The sequence below is a fragment of the Emydura macquarii genome, unplaced genomic scaffold, assembly GCF_026122565.2.
Source record: "Emydura macquarii macquarii isolate MOO-44397 ecotype Brisbane River unplaced genomic scaffold, CSIRO-AGI_Emac_v2 contig_1768, whole genome shotgun sequence".
In the NCBI taxonomy this organism is placed as follows: domain Eukaryota; kingdom Metazoa; phylum Chordata; order Testudines; family Chelidae; genus Emydura; species Emydura macquarii.
Genome location: NW_027131905.1, coordinates 976,538 through 996,353, shown reverse-complemented (window position 1 = coordinate 996,353; position 19,816 = coordinate 976,538). Strand labels below are relative to the sequence as shown.

At 43.1% G+C, this 19,816-nt stretch overlaps 1 protein-coding gene across 4 annotated transcripts in view; it reads left to right on the top strand.

The window, feature by feature from the left end:
• Positions 1–19,816, top strand: part of EVC2 (EvC ciliary complex subunit 2) — a 150,094-nt gene that overhangs the window by 85,618 nt on the left and 44,660 nt on the right. For all 4 annotated transcript variants that reach the window (XM_067556406.1, XM_067556407.1, XM_067556405.1 and 1 more), the window contains 3 exons: positions 1,855–2,179; positions 5,662–5,901; positions 7,281–7,456. In XM_067556406.1, the coding sequence (XP_067412507.1) occupies positions 1,855–2,179; positions 5,662–5,901; positions 7,281–7,456 (741 nt within the window). The remainder of the gene's footprint in view (positions 1–1,854; positions 2,180–5,661; positions 5,902–7,280; positions 7,457–19,816) is intronic.

The window sequence follows — 19,816 nt, the reverse complement described above, 5'->3', positions numbered from 1 at the left end:
TGGGGCTGCAGGGGCTGGAGCAGAATTTTTCATACAATTGCTTCTCTCAGCTGCCAGCAGATGCTGTAGCCCTGAGTGTCAGAATTCAGAGCAGAGAGTTAATTCAACTGCTCATGTATATGCATTATGTACGGACTTTAATTACATGATCACATACTATTACACAAGCAACCTTAATTTCAATATTTCCTAACTTTTGAGTGCTTGATTTTGTAACTTTAATATTCTTTTAACATACTTTTGTTGTTTTTCGAGGTGGGGGAGTGGCGAGGGGAATTCACGTACACACACAAACAAATAGTGTGTGTGTTGCAAACCTGTTATTTCTGCACAATCCTATGAAGATTAAGAAAACAAATTTGGAGAGTTAAGCATTTCCAATACTCTTAATACATGAGTGTAATAAGGTCATTGGCTCAGTCTAATTCCCTGGGAAGAGGTGTGTACATCACAGTTGGTACAGCAGATGGTAGTATTTGCAAAGAGAGCAAGGACTGAATGTTATAGAGCTTGAATTAGCCCCTTCTCTTCAGCTGAGACATAGTTGGTGGTATGGATTGTAAAAGGCATTTCTGTACCACTGCCAATTCTGTACCTGTTCAGTGGATACATGGAGGAATTGTCTTTCCAGTCCTGTTGATCAACTACTTTTCACAGGCACTAAAATCTTTAATTTAAAAATGAAGAATTGCTTGAGGAAAAGGCTGAACATTTTGTAGGATTTCATATTTAGGCTTCTTTTAGATAAATCATCTGCATTTATTACAGTATATATGTTGCAAACCTTTCCAGGGCCTCTGCTGTCTCATTTGAAACTTACTCAGAGATTTAGCTTGAAGAACCAATCAAACCAGTAATTTACCATAACTGAAAAAGATATCTATTACGTGCAATGTGTTTTATTTTCATTTTGGCTTAATTTTTATATCAGTCACACTTAACTAGATTTAAGCTGCAAATGTGTGTTCAAGATTTAGATTGTGAATCACATACAAGTGACAGTATATTAAAATAGACTTATAGTCTGTGTGCAAAAGCATACAGTGTTATCTTTTCATGCAAAGTGGCATGCAAGGGCAAGAAATCCATTTCTCTAATACTGAATCGACTTCCAACTACTGCAGGAATGGCAGAGCCAGGGAATTTAGCAAAGATATATGCTGTAAAAGATAATTGTCCTTCCGAATTAATTAACTCCAGTGACAAACGAGTGTCTTTTCACATGTAGCATGAGATTTATTGTCTATTGCAGAAAATATTATTTTTCTCTGTGTTGCTAATCTCTTTCCTGAAACTAGATTAATTTCCATGGAAAAGAGATAATGGCTATATTAATTTGTTTTATCAACAACTAATCAAAACACCTGCTTTTTTTCTGCTGTGGTGCTTTCAGAGAAGTATAAATACTTCAGGCAAGACATGCATTACCCTGTGTGGATAGTTGAGCTTGGAACTGTTTCACAAAGTCTGTGCAACTTACAGTCACTAAAATATTTGATCTATTTGGAATGTATTTCTTTTCACAGCATTTATTTGTAGGATGTTTTTGTTTGCTTTTAAAGTGAGAGAGATGTTAATGTTTTAAATATATCCCTTCTTTCCTTTCTGTTTTCCTCTGGGTTATTAACCCTTAATGGAAATCTAAAAATAGTCAAAGGTTCACAATTGAAATTGACTCACTCTGACAAATTTGTATCATTATTATTATACATACTGTGCAATCTTCTTGCTCTGCTCTGAATGCTAATATTAAGTGTGTAAAATCTAATGGTGCTAGTTATCTTTTTTTTTTTTTTTTAAGATGGAAATTGTGTGTCATCTGAAGCCCTAAACACTTGTGCCTGTATTTTACAGCTTGGTGGTAGCAAACCTGACTCGGGCAGATACTGATCTGGAAGCATATCGAATGCAGATGTGCAAAGAGGTGATTGCCATGTTGATGAAGAACATGGTTTTCAGACACAATCTCTCTCCTAATGTGGAGAAAAGAATGGGCTCAATTTTCAAAAAGCAGTTTTTTGCAATGGAGAATGAAGTTCAGGAGGAGTATACAAGGAAGATGGTGGCTTTAACCGCTGAATGTAATCTAGAGACTAGGAAAGAAATGGAGGCTCAGCACCAACGAGAGAGAGCTGCAAACGATGAGGCTGAAGAATTAATCAAGCGACTGAATGAGAAGGTAAATCAGGTCTGAAAGTATCACACTTTGTATGAAATTTTGTTTTTTTCTGTGGTTTCTTTTTTGGAATGTAGCAGCCACTCTGTTGTTTTCTTGCTATTGCAGCTGCCTAGTGAGAATTTCCGGTAATCTTTGTACATTTCACCTGTTAACTTAAAAAAAACCTCCCAAATTAATGTTTCATATTTGTCAAACCTCATAACTTTGATTAAGAAGATGGCTCAGAAGGAATAACCAACACTATCCATTATTTACCACTGGTGCTACACTTCCTGCATGAACGTGTATATCTGTGTATTGATTGTAACATTGCTGCTGTTCCTATAGAGAAAGATGTGCAAACTTCCACTGCAGCATCTTAAATTCTTTATCAAATGCTTGCATATGCTACCAAAAAAAAATAATTTTTTATTTGAATGAAGTGTGCTTGTTGTTTAGGGCTTTTATGGAAATTAATCACACTGAGATTTTGAGGAAACGATTACTTTGATGAAAATGACCCACCAAAGTTAGTAGTAGTGTGGAGAGGCTGGTGAGAAAGGGTTTGATGCAAGCCTGTTGTGTGGAGGAGTATTGTATCAGGAGGCAGCTCTGTGTGAACCTGTTGAACTCCTTGAGAAGAACAAATAAACATCTGAGCTGTGACTCTTATGAGGGTTTGCATGTCATTTTAACCTATTTACTTTAGCAGGCAGAAGGACCCAGTTAAAATTTGCTGGCTATGCCTTTTGTTGAAGCTGCTCCACCTACCTTTCCAGCACTGTTCCCTACTGTATTTTTTCTAGTGTTTTGTCCAATTTGGTTTTAGAAGTCCCAAGTGATGAGAGCCACTAAGAGATCCTGGCTTGAGATAGGGGGAATTCAAAGCCAGACCCTTCAGTTCTTGTGTTGACCCATATATCTCCTTCCTGCCTCCTCCCCTCCTCAACTGCTGTGCTGTTTGCACTCATAGAAGCAGAGAGAAGTGGACTGAAATTTCTGAAAGAATCTCTCCTGATTTTAGAGATGCTATATTTCATGTCTTTCCACGCTTCCAATGAAATGTGGAGGAAAGTGGCATTGCAGGGGAATAAAATGCAGGAATCCAAAGTGGGGGGATGTGGGTGAGAGCCCAGACACAGAAGGGAGAAGGTTGGTGTGCCAATATAGACCTTGGCTAAAGTAGGAAACCTGCGGTTAGTTGGATGTGATCATCCCTTCTTCTGTTCTCACACGCTGTAAGTTTGTCTCTGGGTGTAGAATGATGACTAAAAATCGAAGGGTGCAGTTTTTCAGAAGTACTCAGTTTGGCTTAACTCTTGGGAGCAGAATGAGGCCTGTGCTGAGTGCTTATGAAAATCCTATTCTAAAATGTTTACCATTCTCCTATTACTCTGTGGGTGCGGGAGGAAGCAGGCCTTCGATTTTATTTTTGATGTGTATTCTTGGCTGAGGCATGAGTATCTCTGGTAATTTCTGAACTGAACTCAGATGTGGGTCTTACAGGACATCCTTTTGAGAGTGTCCCCATTTCCTTCCTTATCTGGTGCATATTTTTATTGATTGTGCAGTTCAGACAATGAAATTTTTCCACCAAAATTTAATAATTGATTTTAATGGGGATACATTTTCACAACGTCTCTGGGTTACACTGTTGTGGTGGTGAGGTTTTGCTTGTTTAAACAAAGACTCTTAATATTCAAAACTATTTTGTACTTTCATGACAGTTTTGGGGGGAAGGGAGAAACCTGGGCAGTTCTGAAGGTTGAGTCATTCATTGAAGCAGGTAATTGCATGTTTCAACCTATTCAGTTATATGCAGCGTTATAGCAATGTTAGCCTCAGGTTATTAGATAGACAAGGTGGGTGTGGTAATATCTTTTTGTTGGTCCAACTTCAGATATTAAAAACTCAGTCCTACTCCCATTGAAGCCAATAGCCAATGGAAAATCTCCTAATGAGTTCAGTGGCACAGGATCAAAATATATAAACAAAAGTCACCTTTTTGCCAAGTTTTCACAGATAGAGAGCTAGATGCTATAGCTGCTATTTTCCTCTAGCTATGGAAGAATAGAAGTGTTGATCAAGTAATTAAAAAAGGAGAAAAAACAACCATTACATAGCCCTAAGCACATATCTTGCCAACTTAGGAGGAAAACAAAGATATCAATTTTGTAGGCTTTGTGTTTGGTTTTTTTCATCTTGTATGGCACACAGGTACTATGTTGATACTGTGGTGATGGATATCCTGCCATTAGAATATGGACTGACAGATAGAACATTTGCTGGATAACTTGTCCTCCCTCTACTGGCTGATGAATAGTATAGCACAACATTTATGGTTTAAGGCCTTCAGTCCCCTCAACGATTTAAGCATGTGCTTAGTTTCACACACTGCAAGAAGACCTATTGAAGTTAATGGAGCTATATGCAGTCTGTAAAATTAAGTATGTAAATTAGTCTTTGCAGTATTGGGACTTTAGTCTTACTTTAACAGCTCTTGTGGGAAATTTTTATTCACTTTAGTCTCTGCAGTAGAATGGGATGAATATACATGTGTGTGTTTAGTTAACACCGTAAAGGACAAACCTTGCCAGACTAACAGTTTGAAATGTATAGTCCACCAATGTAACCAGTGTAACTGTAGCCTTTAATGTCACAGGAAGCACTCTTTGCACAGTGGGGCATGAATGTGTCTTTTTTTATTTAAAAAACAAACAAACATTTTATTCAATCGGAGACTGATTGTATGAAATGAGACTATGTACACTGCACTCTTACTAGACATCAATGATGTATTTATTATAAAGCAGCTTTTAAACTAATTGCTATTTAGTTCAGCTTCATGATTATAACTCTAAAATAATGCTTTCATATTAATTAGTAGAAACATAGCCCGTTAATGTATATGCCGCTTTATTATTAAAAAGATTTCAGTAGAATTGATAGATTTCTCATTTCATATCGTATCATTTATATTGTATTTAAAATGTATGCTTAGTGCCATCTGACTGGCCAGATTAGTATGGCTGTGTTCCATTTTTACTACTATTCCTGAATTAATGTAGACTGAGAGATACATTTCATATGTATTTGGTCACTGTTGAATTTTATGTGACTTATAAGTAATTTTATAGGGTACTTCTTCAGTTCCAAAAACTCTTCACTATACCTTGGAGATGTGATCTGGGTTATTAGTGGAATATGTGTAACTCTTCGTGTTAGAAGATGAAATTGTTCATCTATCTATAACTCTGGCTTTTTCTATTAAATATTGAAAGTATGATTCAATTTTAATATTACTTTATTTCAAAACAGCTGCTCATTTCAAATCACTTAAAGAGGAATGGGCACAGTATGCATTTTTAATATATGTGAGCTTGTTGTAATCATTAGTATCAGTAGTATTGGTACTTTTAAAATATGTTAAACACTAGTAATCATTTGGGTTTGGCTGTTGTTTTTATTTTTTCTTCTTTTTTTTTTTTTTTGTACTCTGCCAGTCTGCTGTAGAATACAGAGCTCTCCTGGAGAAAATTCATAAACTTGAGCAAAACCACATGAAGAGGTTCCTTTTGGTGAGACAGGAGGAGTACTTTTCAAAGGCTTACAGACAGCTGGCTATTTCTCAGAGAACGGAGCTCCATAATGTCTTTTTTACACAAATAAAAAATGCCATTTTCAAGGGAGAGTTGAAGTTAGAAGCAGCCAAAACATTAATGCAAGATTACTCTAAAATACAGGTATTGATATAAAAATTCCATTGTTAACCTCCCAGCAGAAAACATTCACATAGCAATATTTGAGAAATGTTTCTATAAATATCTCCACTCATAGGGCTTTGCTATGTTATCGCTTTTATAACTGATTGACAATGATGATAATTTTCCAAACTACGGTACCATAATTTTGAAAATGTAGACGTCTAGACAAAATGTATTCGTGCTTATGCATAACTGTCCCCAGTAACGATAGGAGTTGTGCATGTTCACTTCAGCGGTCTATACCAGCTACTGGGTTTTACATTATAAATTTGGATAACACTTGTGATCTATTTTTAAAGCTCACGGATAAATTTTTCAAAAGTGCCTAAGTGACTTAGACCCTAAGACTTAGGATCCTAAGTCACTTAGGCACTTTTGGAAATTTCACACTATATCTTAAAGTGCAAATTGCTCAAGGGAAAGATCATACCCTTTCTACTCAACGCAAAGCTTTGGGTCCCAATCAGGGCTGGATTTAGGGGCAGGTGACCCACACAACCACCTGGGGTGCCGGTCTTGCAGGGCACCAGGCTTGGCATGCTGTTTTTGTTGTTAGAAACAAAAGGAAATAGAATATTCGAAGTAAAATGTTTCAGGTATTCCATATGTGGATCCATTTTTCACTAATCTTCTAGAATGTTCTGGAGCTTTGTAGAATCTCATGGAACTTTACAGACTTTCTGAGAATTACATTTTCCTTGAACCTCCTCAAATGTTGTCAGCCATGCCCTCGCAGGCATGTGAGGGGCAGGGCATCTCCAGTCAGTGAGTGAGATAGAAGAATGGAGTGAAGTGAAATGAGAGCCCAGATGCAATATTGTGAAGCCTGTTTTATTGTATAATTGTGAAAGTGTATGGGGGGGAGGCATTGAAATGGATGGGGCGGGTACCAAAGACTATCCTCACCCGGGGCGCCATTTTGTCTAGCGCCGGCCCTGGCCTCAGTTCTCTTAAGCATGTGCCTAGATTTAAGCACATCAGTAGTTCTGCTAAAGTCAACAGGATTGCTTGTATGTTTACACTTAGGCACATGCTTCAAGTATCTTGGACTTTGAGTGGTCTCATTGACCTCCATGGACTACTCTGGGTAGTAAGAACTGTGCTCAGTAAAAGGTATTTTCAGGCTAAAGATCAACAAACTGTGTTAGACTGATGAAGCTGTAATAACTTGACACAATCATCTCATTTAAAATACTTTTTACTAGCTTGTATGTAAGTTCATTGTTGTTTTTTTTATGTAAAGGCTGTTTAACTTTATTTTTCTAATGCACAAAGCTGGTCTAAATAACACTTTCGGGTGTTAGTTAAAATGAACATAACTTCTAATTAGACATACGCATTCACATTCTTTCCTATAGGGGGACATTGAAGAGCTAATGGATTTTTTGCAGGCTAATAAGAAGTATCATCTCAGTAAAAGATTTGCTTACAGAGAGCACCTAATAAATTATATACATTTATGGGATTCCCAAGCCTCTTCTCTCTTGAATACAACAGCAAGCCAGATAGCAAGTCTAATTAACAAGATGGAAAGGTAAATATATCTCTGTTTTAACTATTTCTGGTGTCTCCACTGCTTCATTGTCTCAGTGACATATGGTACTCTTCAAAAGTATTTTAGCTTATCGTATACCTAAGAAAGGTTAATTAATAGAATTTAAAAGTTTACTGAGAATATTTATTATTTAAAAAAAGTTCAATAGAATATTTAATAGCTACCATATTGGTTATTTAGCATCATAGTGTAATATACTGTCTTTGACTCTTATCCTACCACACAGGAAGACTGCTGTCCCACATAATCATTTAGAGCCCATTGACTTCAGTGGTGCTCTAACTGGGTACATCAGTTGATTTGTGTGCTGCATGTTACAGGATCAGGATCACTGTGTGTGAGTGACTATTGTTGCCCTCTAGTAGCAGTCCCACTGAGAGAATAAGGTACTTTCTACTAGTACTAGTGGCCAGGGAGATTCTTCAACCAAGTGATAGAAGCATGTGCTTTTGGAGCCACAGTCAAGGGTTCTAATCCCAACCCTTGTGTGTGAGTTAGACCATCTGCTGCTGTGAATGTGTTTAAAATAAGATTATTGTTTATTTTATTTTCTCTCAACCTCACTGTCATACAAATACATCTCCAAGAGAATGACTTCTATTTTTGATTTTATTGTGTGATTTGCTTAACTGGATCATAGAATCATAGAAGATTAGAGTTGGAAGGGAACTCAGGAGGACATCTAGTCCAACCCCCTGCTCAAAGCAGGACCTACCCCAACTAAATCATCCCAGCCAGGACTTTGTCAAACTCTAAGGATGGAGATTCCACCACATCCCTAGGCAACCCATTCCAGTGCTTCATCCTCCTCCTTGTGAAAAAAGTTTTCCTATGTCCAACCTAGATCTCCCTCACTGCAACTTGACTTCTGTCATCTACTACCATTGAGGACAGCCTAGTTCCATCCTCCCTGAAACTCCCTTTCAGGTAGTTAAAGGCTACTGTCAAATCTCCCCTGATTCTTCTCTTCTGCAGGCTAAACAAGCCTAATTCTCTCAGCCTCTCCTCATAAATCATGTGCTCCAGCCTCCTAATCATTTTTGTTACCCTGTGCTGCACTCTTTCCAATATGTCCACATCCTTTCTGTAGTAAGGGGCCCAAAACTGGACACAGTACTCTAAATGCATCCCCACCAATGCCGAATAGGGGGGAATAATCACTTCCCTCGATCTGCTGGCAATGCTCCTACTAATGCAGCCCAATATGCCATTAGCCTTCTTGGAAATAAGGGAACTTTGTTGACACATATCCAGCTTCTTGTCTGCTGTAACCCACATATCCTTTTCTGCCAAACTGCTGCCTAGCCAGTCAGTCCCTAGTCTGTAGCAGTTCATGGGATTCTTCCATCCTAAGTGCAGAACTCTGTACATGTCCTTGTTGAACCTCATCAGATTCCTTTTGGCCCAATCCTCCAATTCGTCTCAGTCATTCTATATCCTATCCCTACTCTCCAGTGTATCTTCCACTCCCCCAGCTTAGTGTCATCTGCAAACTTGCTGAGGGTGCAATCTACCCCATCCTCTAGATCATTAATTAAGATGTTGACCGAAACCAGCCTCAGGACCGACCCCTGGGGCACTCTGCTTGTTACCGGCTGCCAACTAGACATCGAGCCATTGATCACTACCCATTGAGTCCGATGATCTAGCCAGCTTTCTATCCACCTTATAGTCCATTCATCCAACCCATACTTCTTTAACTTGCTAATATGAATACTGTTGGAGACCGTATCAAAGGCTTTGCTAAAGTCAAGGTATATCATGTCCACCGCTTTCCCCACACCCATAGAGTCAGTCATTGTTTAGTTTTGTATTGATGCAGCGTCTTAAGAACGGACTCAAAACTTGCCTCACAAAGTGTTTTGGTCCATTTTCTGGACCAATGGGAATATGTACAGTTAGAATTAATAACAGATGCCCAGATTTTGCTGCTGGATGTTTATGGCTCCCACTGAAGTCAGCAAGAATTTGGGGTTGATTAAACATCCTTTACTTGTTCAGATAATCCTCATCAACGTGAATAGCTCATTTAAGTCAATGGGAATACTCCTATGAATAAGGATTACTGAACAGGACCCTGAAAATCTCGACCTAGATGAAAAATGCAACTCTGATTCACTTCTAAATTTAGCATGTAGGATGAGGAGCTGGATATATGGTCTCAAATTGGCATATATAAAAGTTTTCCAAAGGAAAGATGATCTCAGTTGACCGAGTTTATAAATAATGTAATTGGTATAGATCTTTATTAGCAGACAGGCCACATGTTGCTGGGAATATTGAAGAATAAATGTGGATAAAGTAGAAATGAATTGCAGAAAAATATTTATTAACTTCTTTGGGGTATTTCTTTTAGATCATGTAGGCTCTGGGCTGATTCAGATATTGTATTTGAGGATACCATAGAAATATCCCTGACGATAATATGGGGACATAAAAATATTGGAATGGTGCTGGTGAAATGAGCAATTAAAATTACATGACAATATAGAGCAGTATGAGGGAGAACTCTAACTAGTACCAAAAGAGCTGCAGCATCTGCCAAGCTGGCATACGGAAAAACTACTGAAGAGTATGCCAGGAATGTAGAACATGTCAGGGGGCAGGAAAGCAAATTACTAACGTTTCTGTTGATCCTGTGCCCACATCTTTCTTAATATATTTTAGACATCTATACTCGTGCCAATTGCCAGTCATCTGGGTGCCATGTATTACAGAAATAAATATAAAATAGGTTAATATAGTCCAAACTTCTCAGCCAGTAACAGGACTATATAGACATATCACTATTAAAGTTGTTTTCTTTCCTGCTATTGTCTTCAATTGAAAAGTAAAAATAATAGAACGTTTAGAGGCCCAAAGGAAGGCCGATATGAGTTACCAAAAATCATGTTCTACATCCACAGCTATTGCAAAACTTAACAGTGCTTCATTAGAGACTGGATAACTATTCATTTAGAGCCAAATAACTTACCTTATTTTTGTAACCTTTACTCTTCTATTTACATATCTATTGCAGTAGCTGTAACTTGTTGAGTCAAGTCTACCATTAGACTATAGGCTCTGTTTATCAGGGACAGTCTTCCTGTATGCATTGAACTGTGCATGTTTTGGGTGCTGCTGTAGTGTATGTGCAACTACGTGGCCAAAACCAACCTTACCACCTTCTCTATAATATAATGATAACACCACATCTGCAGCCTATGCCTTCCGTCATTTCACCTCACTTTCACATCTGATTATGCTTTTGGTCTCCGTGAGAAAACTTCTTTGGCTCTTCTGAAGACATTATTTTGGGAAGGCCCTTAATGAGAAGCTGTAGTTGAATAGGCCACTGTGCAGATTTAATCATGAATCCATAGGAGCTGATTACTAAAATGAAGAAAGAACTCGGGATTATTAAACTGGAAAAGTAGCTCTACTTCATTGTTTAGTGACTGATATTGAATTTGAGTTGCAAAATAAAAAACCATCAATGAGTAGAAGAAAAAGAAGAGAGTTACAAGAAAAAAATCTCAGTACTGGAAAAGCAAGGTCTTGGTGCTTTTTGGTGCTATTACAGAGTGACATTCATTTGCGCAAAAACGTGCAGCACTAACATGAGTTAGGAAATCCTAGGGTAAAACAATGTTTTACTATTCATTGCCTATAATGTTCAGAGGGCTGAGGAAGAATGTACAAATTAGGACAGGGTTCAGTCTACTTTCAAGAGAAATCTCATAATTCAGTTTCTTCTTCGAGTGCTTGTTCATGTCCATTCCACTATAGGTGTGTGCACGCCTCCGTGCACAGATACCAGGAACTTTTTTCCCCTTAGCAGATCCCATAGGGCTGTCTCCAGCGCCCCCTGGAGCCCCACGCACGTGCCGCAGTATATGAGGCACTGCCGGCCCTATGCCCCCTCAGTTTCTTCTTTCCGCCTGTGATGGTTGCTGGAATCAGCCTTGCTCTCAGCAAGTACTATTCCCCTTGTTAGGACTTGTTTGTTATTCTAAGTTAGTTAAGTAGTTGTTAAGTGTTGTTAAGAGTAGTTAGAGATAAGACAAGTCCCTGCAGGGACTTTGAGTGGCCAGGCTATGTCCCAGTCGCTGGGATTCCAGCCATGTGCCTCCTGCAGGAAGGCCTTCCCGCTCAATGACCCCCACGACTGCTGATTTAAGTGCTTGGGGGAAGCACACAGAAAAGAGAAGTGTAAGATCTGCAGGGCTTTTAAACCAAGGACTCAAAAGGAACAAGAAATCCATTTGAAAGCCCTATTGATGGAGGCAGCGCTGCACCTGGCATCCGAGCTGGCCCGCTCCACCTCGGCACTGAGCGTGACCTCGGTACAGAGTGCACCATTGGCACTGGCCTTGACTCGGCACTGTGCAACGTTGCTGGCACCGAAGAGGAAGAAGCAGCGTGCGGAGCGTGGACACTCCCCTGCGCCGTCGGTATGGGCAGGGTCGAGTATGGAGATGCACTGGACCCTGCCCGTCGAGTCTTCTCTGGTACCTGCATCTCCAGTCAGGGAGCTTCCCCCGACTTTTGGGAGTGGGAGAGTGCCCCTGCCGATGCTGTCGACACCGGAGGCTTTTCAGGCACCAAGAGCCTTGTTGGCCTTGCCTGCGCCACCTCTGCCCCCCCTCACTGAGAGAGAAGGGGCCGGTGTCATGGGGGAAATCCGCATTGGGTCCCCCTGAATGGCGGTGGAGATCCCCAGTATGGGGAGGAAGATCTCGCGCCAGACAGTCTCCAAGGGTAGAACAGAGCCACTTCCCCAGCAGTCGCTCCAGGTCAGCGGCGCTGAGCTGACCTGCTCCTACACAGGACGTGGAGTCTCCCTCCTGGTACCAACATCGATCCCCGGCACTGGAGGCAACGCATGGGAGGAGGCAGCACTGGTCGAGGTCTGTCAGGCGGTGCTCAGACAGCTCCCGTTCCAGATCCCCGGCACCGAGGAGTTCACATGTACCTAGATGCCGCAGAACCCGGTCACCTTCGGAGGATCCAGCATTGAGGAGGATGCACCTCGGCAGTCCTCTTCCTCCTCACCAGACGAGGCAGTCTCCCGGGATCACTCGGTGCCACTAGAGGATTTCAGGGCGCACCAGGAGCTGCTCAAGAGGGTGGCCTCCAACTTAGGGCTGAAGGTGAAGGAATTAAAAGAGGCCGAAGATAGCCTCTTTAATGTGCTGGCGGCTGCCCCAGCGAGAGTGTCCCTCCCAGTCCACGAAAGTGTCCTTAAGATACTAAAGGCCCTGTGCAAACCCCTTCCTTGGTTGCCCCTACATCAAAGGTAGCCGAGAAAAAATATTATGTCCAGGCCGAAGGGTTTGAGTATTTGTTCACTTACCCCGCCCTGGGAACCCTGGTGGTAGATGCAGCTAAACAGCAAGACAGGCAAGGTCAGCCAGGGTCCGCTCCCAAGAACAAAAACAACAAAAAGCTGGATTTGTTTGGGAGAAAGATTTATTCCACTGCAGTTCAGGATTGCCAACCATCAGGCCCTCCTGAGTAGATATAATTTTATCTTGTGGGACTCCCTCAGGCGGTTCGCTGAGGCCCTGCCCCAGGACCAGGCAGCAGACTTTACCACCATCATGGAGGAAGGAACCATGGTAGCTAGGGCAGCGCTCCAGACGTCCTGTGATGTTGCTGACTCAGCGGGTAGGGCCATAGCCTCTGCCATCTGTATGAGAAGATGCTCGTGGCTGCAATCCTCGGGCCTGTCCCAGGAGGTGCAGCAGTCTATTCAGGACCTCCTCTTTGAAGGGTCGGCCCTATTCTGTGACCAAACAGATGCAAAGTTGCACCGTCTGAAGGACTTCAGGGCCACGCTTCGCTCCCTGGGCCTGTACACGTCCCAGTTTTCCAGGCATCAGTCACAGCCCCAGGCGCAGCAGCAGCCAAGGCCTCCGCCTAGGCCTTTTCAACCCTATAGGAATAGGGGGTTTAGAAGGAGAAATCAGCCCCCCAGCTCATCCTCAGCTCCCCATCGGGGCCCCCCAGAAGTTCGGGCAACCAGAGGAGACAATTTTGATGGTGCGCCCAATGGTGGCGCCCCGACTGCTCTCCTGGATCCGCCCTAAACAGGTTAAGGCCCTTCTATCACAAATGGGCAAAGATCACGTCGGACCGCTGGGGGCTATGCCCTACTGTTTACATCTACTCTCCCCCCTCCCCCTCCCAAACAACCCTTGCCCTATGTCCCTCTTCAGGGACCCCTCTCATGAGCAACTCCTCTTGCAGGAGGTGGACACCCTTCTCAACATAGGAATGCTGGAAATGGTCCATCACGGCAGAAGGAGGCAGGGGTTCTATTCGAGGTACTTCCTCATCCCCAAGATGACGAGGGGTCTGAGACCCATATTAGACCTGCATTGTCTATACAAATATGTCAGACGACTCAGGTTTTGCATGGTCTCCCAAGCCTCCATAATCCCTTCCCTGGATCCAGGAGACTGGTATGCCGCCCTCGACCTTAAGGACACATACTTTCATGTGTCCATCCTCCTCAGCCACAGGCGTTTTCTCCATTTCACGGTGGCTGGCTCCCACTACCAGAGTACAGCCCTACCCTTTGACCTATCTTCGGCTCCAAGGGTGTTCACCAAGTGCATGGCGGTAGTGGCTGCCTACCTGAGACGAAAGGGTGTGCAAATTTTTCCTTACCTAGACGATTGGCTGATCAGGGGCAGGTCCAGGTCCCAAGTGCAGGAGAGCATGACCCTCACTTGCTCCACATGCAGCAGGCTGGGACTGCTCATAAACGAGCAGAAGTCCACACTAACCACAGTGCAACGCATAGAATTCATTGGGGCCATCATGGATGCTTCCCAGGCCAGAGCCTTCCTGCCTCAGCCACATTTTGAGGCAATGGTCTCTATCATCTCCCAGCTGCACCGATGGCCCACAACAACAGCCAGGCACTGCCTACGGCTGTTAGGCCACATGGCAGGCTGCACGTACATAGTGAGACTAGCTCGCCAGAGGCTCAAACCGCTTCAGGCATGGTTGGCCTCGGTATATGTGCCGAGCAGACACCCATTGGACTGGGTGGTCTCAGTTCCCCCGCCCTAAACTTAGCCTTCCTAAACTGGTGGCAGACTCCCAGGGCAGTGATGAAGGGCGTTCCGTTCAGGGAACTGGTCCCGTCGGTCACCCTAATTTCTGACGCGTTGGATGTATAACGGGGAGCCCACATCAGCACCAACCTAGGCACTGAGAGGCTCTGGTCGGGGGAGGAGAGGCTCCTGCACATCAACGTGAAGGAGCTGAGGGCCATTCATCTAGCGTGCAAGGTGTTCCTCCAATTCCAGACAGGCAGAGTGGCGCAGGTGCTGACAGACAACACCGCAGCCATGTTTTACATAAACAGGCAGGGTGGAGCACGCTTCTCGGGCCTCTGTGAGGAAGCTATCCGTCTGTGGGACTTTGCAGTGCGGCATGATTTCCATTTGACTGCCTCTCACCTCCTGGGAGTGAGGATCAACGAGGCGAATCGCCTCAGCAAGTCGTTTCTACCCTGCCACGACAGGTCGTTGCACCCAGAGGTGGTGACTATGATCTGCCAGAAGTGGGGCATTCCCCAACTGGACCTGTTCGTGTTGGCCTGGAACACGAAGTGCCCAAGGTTCTGCTCACTCCAGGGTCACGAGACTGGGTCGATTTCCAAAGTGTTCCTCATGGACTGGTCAGGGGCCCTCATGCATGTGTTTCTGCACATTCCGCTGAACCCAAGGTCCTGCTGAAAATAAAGAGGGACAGGGCAAATGTTATACTCATCGCTCCAGCCTGACAGAGACAGCACTGGTTCAGCATGCTGCTGGACCTTTCAATCACCCCACCCCAGGAGCTCCCAAGGCGGCACGATCTTCTACCCCAGGACCACGGTCATCTTTTGCACCCGGACCTGGACTCCCTGCACCTCATGGCCTGGAGGCTCTGTGGCTGATGGAGGGAGAGAGAGCCTGCTTGGTGTAGGTCCAGCAAGTCCTGCTCGGCAGCAGGAAACCTTCCACACAGGTCATGTATTGGGCTAAGTGGAGGCAGTTTACCTGTTTGGCGGAGTCCCGGGGTATTCCGCCCAGTTTCTCGCCTATGCAGGCGATCCTGGAGTACCTGCTCCAGCTAAAGCTCCAGGGTCTGATGCTGGCCTCATTGAAGGTTCACCTGGCGGCCATTTTGGCTTTCTATCAGCCGCTAGAGGGGAGATCACTGTTCTCCCATCCCATGTTGGTTAGGTTCTTCAAGGAGGTGGAGAAGCTTTATCCATAGTCCGTGACCCGGTGCCTCCCTGGGATCTCAACCTGGTCCTCTCGAGACTCACAGGGCCCTCCTTCGAACCCGTGGCTTCATGCCCTCTGCTCATCCTTTCATGGAAGGTAGCCTTCCTGGTGGCCATTACCTCAGCCAGGAGGGCCTCTGAGATTAGGGCCTTGACCTTGGAAATCCCTTATACAGTATTCTATAAGGACAAGGTTCAGCTGAGGCCGCATCTGCTTTCCTACCCAAGGTGGTTTCCTAATTTTATTGTAACCAAGATATTTTTCTCCCCGTATTTTTCTCCCAACCTCATGGTTCGGAAGAGGAGAGGAGATGGCATTCGCTGGACATGAGATGAGCCCTGGCCTTCTACATCGAGCGTACAAAGCCGTTCCGGAAATCGACACAGCTCATCGCCGCAGTGGCCGACCGGCTCACCTGTCTCCACCCAGCGCATCTCTTCATGGATTACATCATGCATCAAGTTCTGCTACAAGCAGGCGAAGGTGCCCTTTCTGGGAACCATCACAGCGCACTCAACCAGAGCTCAAGCCTCATCTACAGCCTTCCTGGAGAGAGTGCCCCTGCAACACATCTGCAAAGCTGCCACCTGGTCATTGGTGCATACATTCATGTCCCACTACACCATCGTCCAGCAGGCGAGAGAGGATGCGGGATATGGCAGAGTGGTGCTGAAAGCAGCTCACCGGTAACTCCTACCCATCTCCAAAGGTATTGCTTGTTACTCATCTATAGTGAAATGAACATGAGCAAGCACTCGATGAAGAAAACAAGGTTACTTACCAGTAACTGATGTTCTTCGAGATGTGTTGCTCATATCCATTCCACAACCCACCCCCGTCCCTGCTGCTAGAGTTAGCAGAAAGAGGGGACTGAGGGGGCGTAGGGCCAGCAGTGCCTCATATACCGCATCATGTGCGCGAGGCTCCAGGGGGCGCCGGAGCCAGCCCTACGGGATCTGCTAAGGGGAAAAAAGTTCCGGGTAACCGTGCACGGAGGCGTGCACTCATCTATAGTGGAATGGATATGAGCAACACATCTCGAAGAACATCAGTTACTGGTAAATAACCTTATTTTTCTTAGAATTAATTTTGCACCCAGAGCTACAAACAAGATCAGCAAATGGCTTTTCCTCTCATCAGGTAATAATAGAAAGGAGGATTCCCTAGATTTGTTCAGTGGTGTAAAATTTTAAACTAAATTTTTGCAAAATTAGAGACACTTGCAAAACAAAATAACATTACTCTGTTATCTTGTGTGACCCTCCTATAACTGCAGCCACCCAGCCCCTTGGCATGTTTCTTTCAGAGGAAGATTGGCAAGACTTTTATGCTATTTTTCATTCTCTGGATGTTGATACTGTAAAACTACACAATGTAGTATTTCAGAACATTCTCCAGAGTCATTCTGCTGCAGGCAATGCTGAGAATCATACCCAAAACCCAGAAGAAGAATAATTCTATGTTAGGTCGGCCAGAATTTCAATTTTTAATTATAAGGGGAATTGGGGAATATTTACAGATCTGAGCATAAGAAATGTTAGGAGCAGGAAAAAGTCTGAACCAAAATGCTGGTCCTTTTAAATTGTATCATTAATCTTCCCTGCTTTTTCATCTTACCCTTCAACTTCCAGTTCTCTAATTAGAAATGTAGATGTTTCTTTATCAAAACCAGGATGCAGTAGATTAGTTACCTTAAACATATATTTATGGATGGGATTAAAGAGAATTTTGAGATGCATAATTGTTTTCTATATAGAAAAGAAATTGGAAAAAGTCATGGATGAGATAGAATAAACAAATTCAGAGGAAACATAAAACAGGCATCACACAAATGCTGTAAAGGGCTTTTAAAAACTGAGCTTAATAGAATATTTAAAATATATTTGGTAAAAAGTCAATCGAGATTCATGTGAAGATAATGTAAGAACGTTAACAAAATAAGTAAATGGCGGATTTCAGTTATAAAAACAGCCAATGTAAAAACAGACTCTAGAGAAAATTTCAAACAAAATCTAGAGGCCAGAATTTTGAAACTTGACTCTCTAAATAAGAAGCCTGATTTTTCTGAACAAGTTGTAGTCACTCATCTCCTTTTGAAAATCAAGCTGCTGCTTTAGCCCCCTAACTCTATGTATTTGCCATGTTGTTGTAGTCATATTGATCCCAAGATATTAGAGAGACAAAGTGAGTGAGGTAATATCTTTTATTGGAACAACTTCTGTTGGTGAGAGAGAGAACTTTCGAATGTGTCTCTTTTTTTACCATCAGAAATTGGTCCAGTAAAACATGTTACCTCACCCACCTTGTCTCTCTCTAACTCTGTATATACAAACTTGAAAATTTTGCCCATACTATAGTATGCCTGGTGGATATTCAGATGTCTCTGGGTCAAATTCTCTCTCCATTCTGCCCTCTTCGCATTACTCAGCGGAAAGGGGCTGGAGTCTGGCCCTAACAGTCTACCGAGAATTCTGCCAGGGGTTAGGGAGCCTTCAGCTGGCAGAGAGTCAGTCAGTTCCTATGCCAACCATGCCCCTTCACTCTCTCCTCCCCCCCATCCAAACACTGGTTTAGGGACTGAGGGAGAGTGCAGCTGCACTGTGCCAAAACTCAGCTGATCACCTTAGGGAGTTGGGCTGAAGCAGATATGAACTATGAAATAGCCATAAACCGCTCATAGTCTCTGCCGCCCTTTCCTTATGCCGAAAGCGGAAGAGAATCTGAGTCTGTCTTTTATAAAGAAATGTTATACTTTGAACAAGGCTCCCCACAGCCAAGAGGACAGGATTGCCATATCTCTGGTGAAGACAGGATTTTCCTTTTAAAGAAAAGGAAAGAAGCCAATTCTTGAGTTAAGTTATCCAGGAAAAGAATAGTAGAAGCTGGAAAATAAAGAACCATCAAATCCCAAATCCTGATGGTTACAGTGGTAAAAGGTATAATTAAAATAAATAAATTACTCTGCAAATCTCTGGCCTCACTTAGGTATTTTATAAACATCAAGTTTACTGTTGTGGATCAGTCCATTGCATAACATCCTATCTTCAGCACTGGCCAATACCTGACATTACAGAGAAAAATGAGACTATGAATCAGTTCCCCTCCAACAAAGCAGCTAAACAGTTATTGGTGTGCTGTACTGTATTTAGGGTAGAGGATAGTAATATTTTCATACCCCCCAGATGTTGGTTATGGTACCTACAAAAACATGAAATTTGATTACCCCCATATGTTATGCATTGTAATAACATTATCCAGCTCTTCTTTAAAATCTTTCCATACTCCTGGACATGCACAAGTCTATGTGGCCAGATACAAGGCATCCGAGGGAGCTGAGGGAGTTGTCTGATGTGATTGCAGAACCATTGGCCATTATCTTTGAAAACTCATAGTGATCGGGGGATGTTCCAGATGTTTGGAAAAGGCAAACATAGTGTCTATCTTTAAAAAAGGGAAGAAAGGGGATCCAAGGAACTACAGACCAGTCAGCCTCACCTCGGTCCCCAGAAATATCATGGAGCAGGTCTTCAAGGAATTCATTTTGAAGCACTTGGAGGAGAGGAACGTGATCAGGAACAGTCAGTGTGGATTCACAAAGAGCAAGTCATGCCTGACCAAACTGATTGCTTTCTATGATGAGATGACTAGCTCTGTGGATGTGGGGAAAATGGTGGACGTGGTATACCTTGACGTTAGCAAAGCTTTTGATATGGTCTCCCACGGTATTCTTGCCAGTGAGTTAAAGTATGGGTTGGATGAATGCACTATAAGGTGAATAGAAAGCTGGCTAGATCATCGGACTCAACAGGTAGCAATCAATGGCTCAATGTCCAGTTGCAGCAAGTATCAAGTGGAGTGCACCTGGGCCAGTTTTGTTCAACATCTTCATTAATGATCTGGATGATGGAGTGGTTTGCACCCTCAGCAAGTTTGCAGATGACACTTAGCTGGGGGAGTGGAAGATACCCTGGAGAGTAGGGATAGGATACAGATTGACCTAGACAAATTGGAGGATTGGGCCAAAAGGAATCTGATGAGGTTCAACAAGGACAAGTGCAAAGTCCTGCAC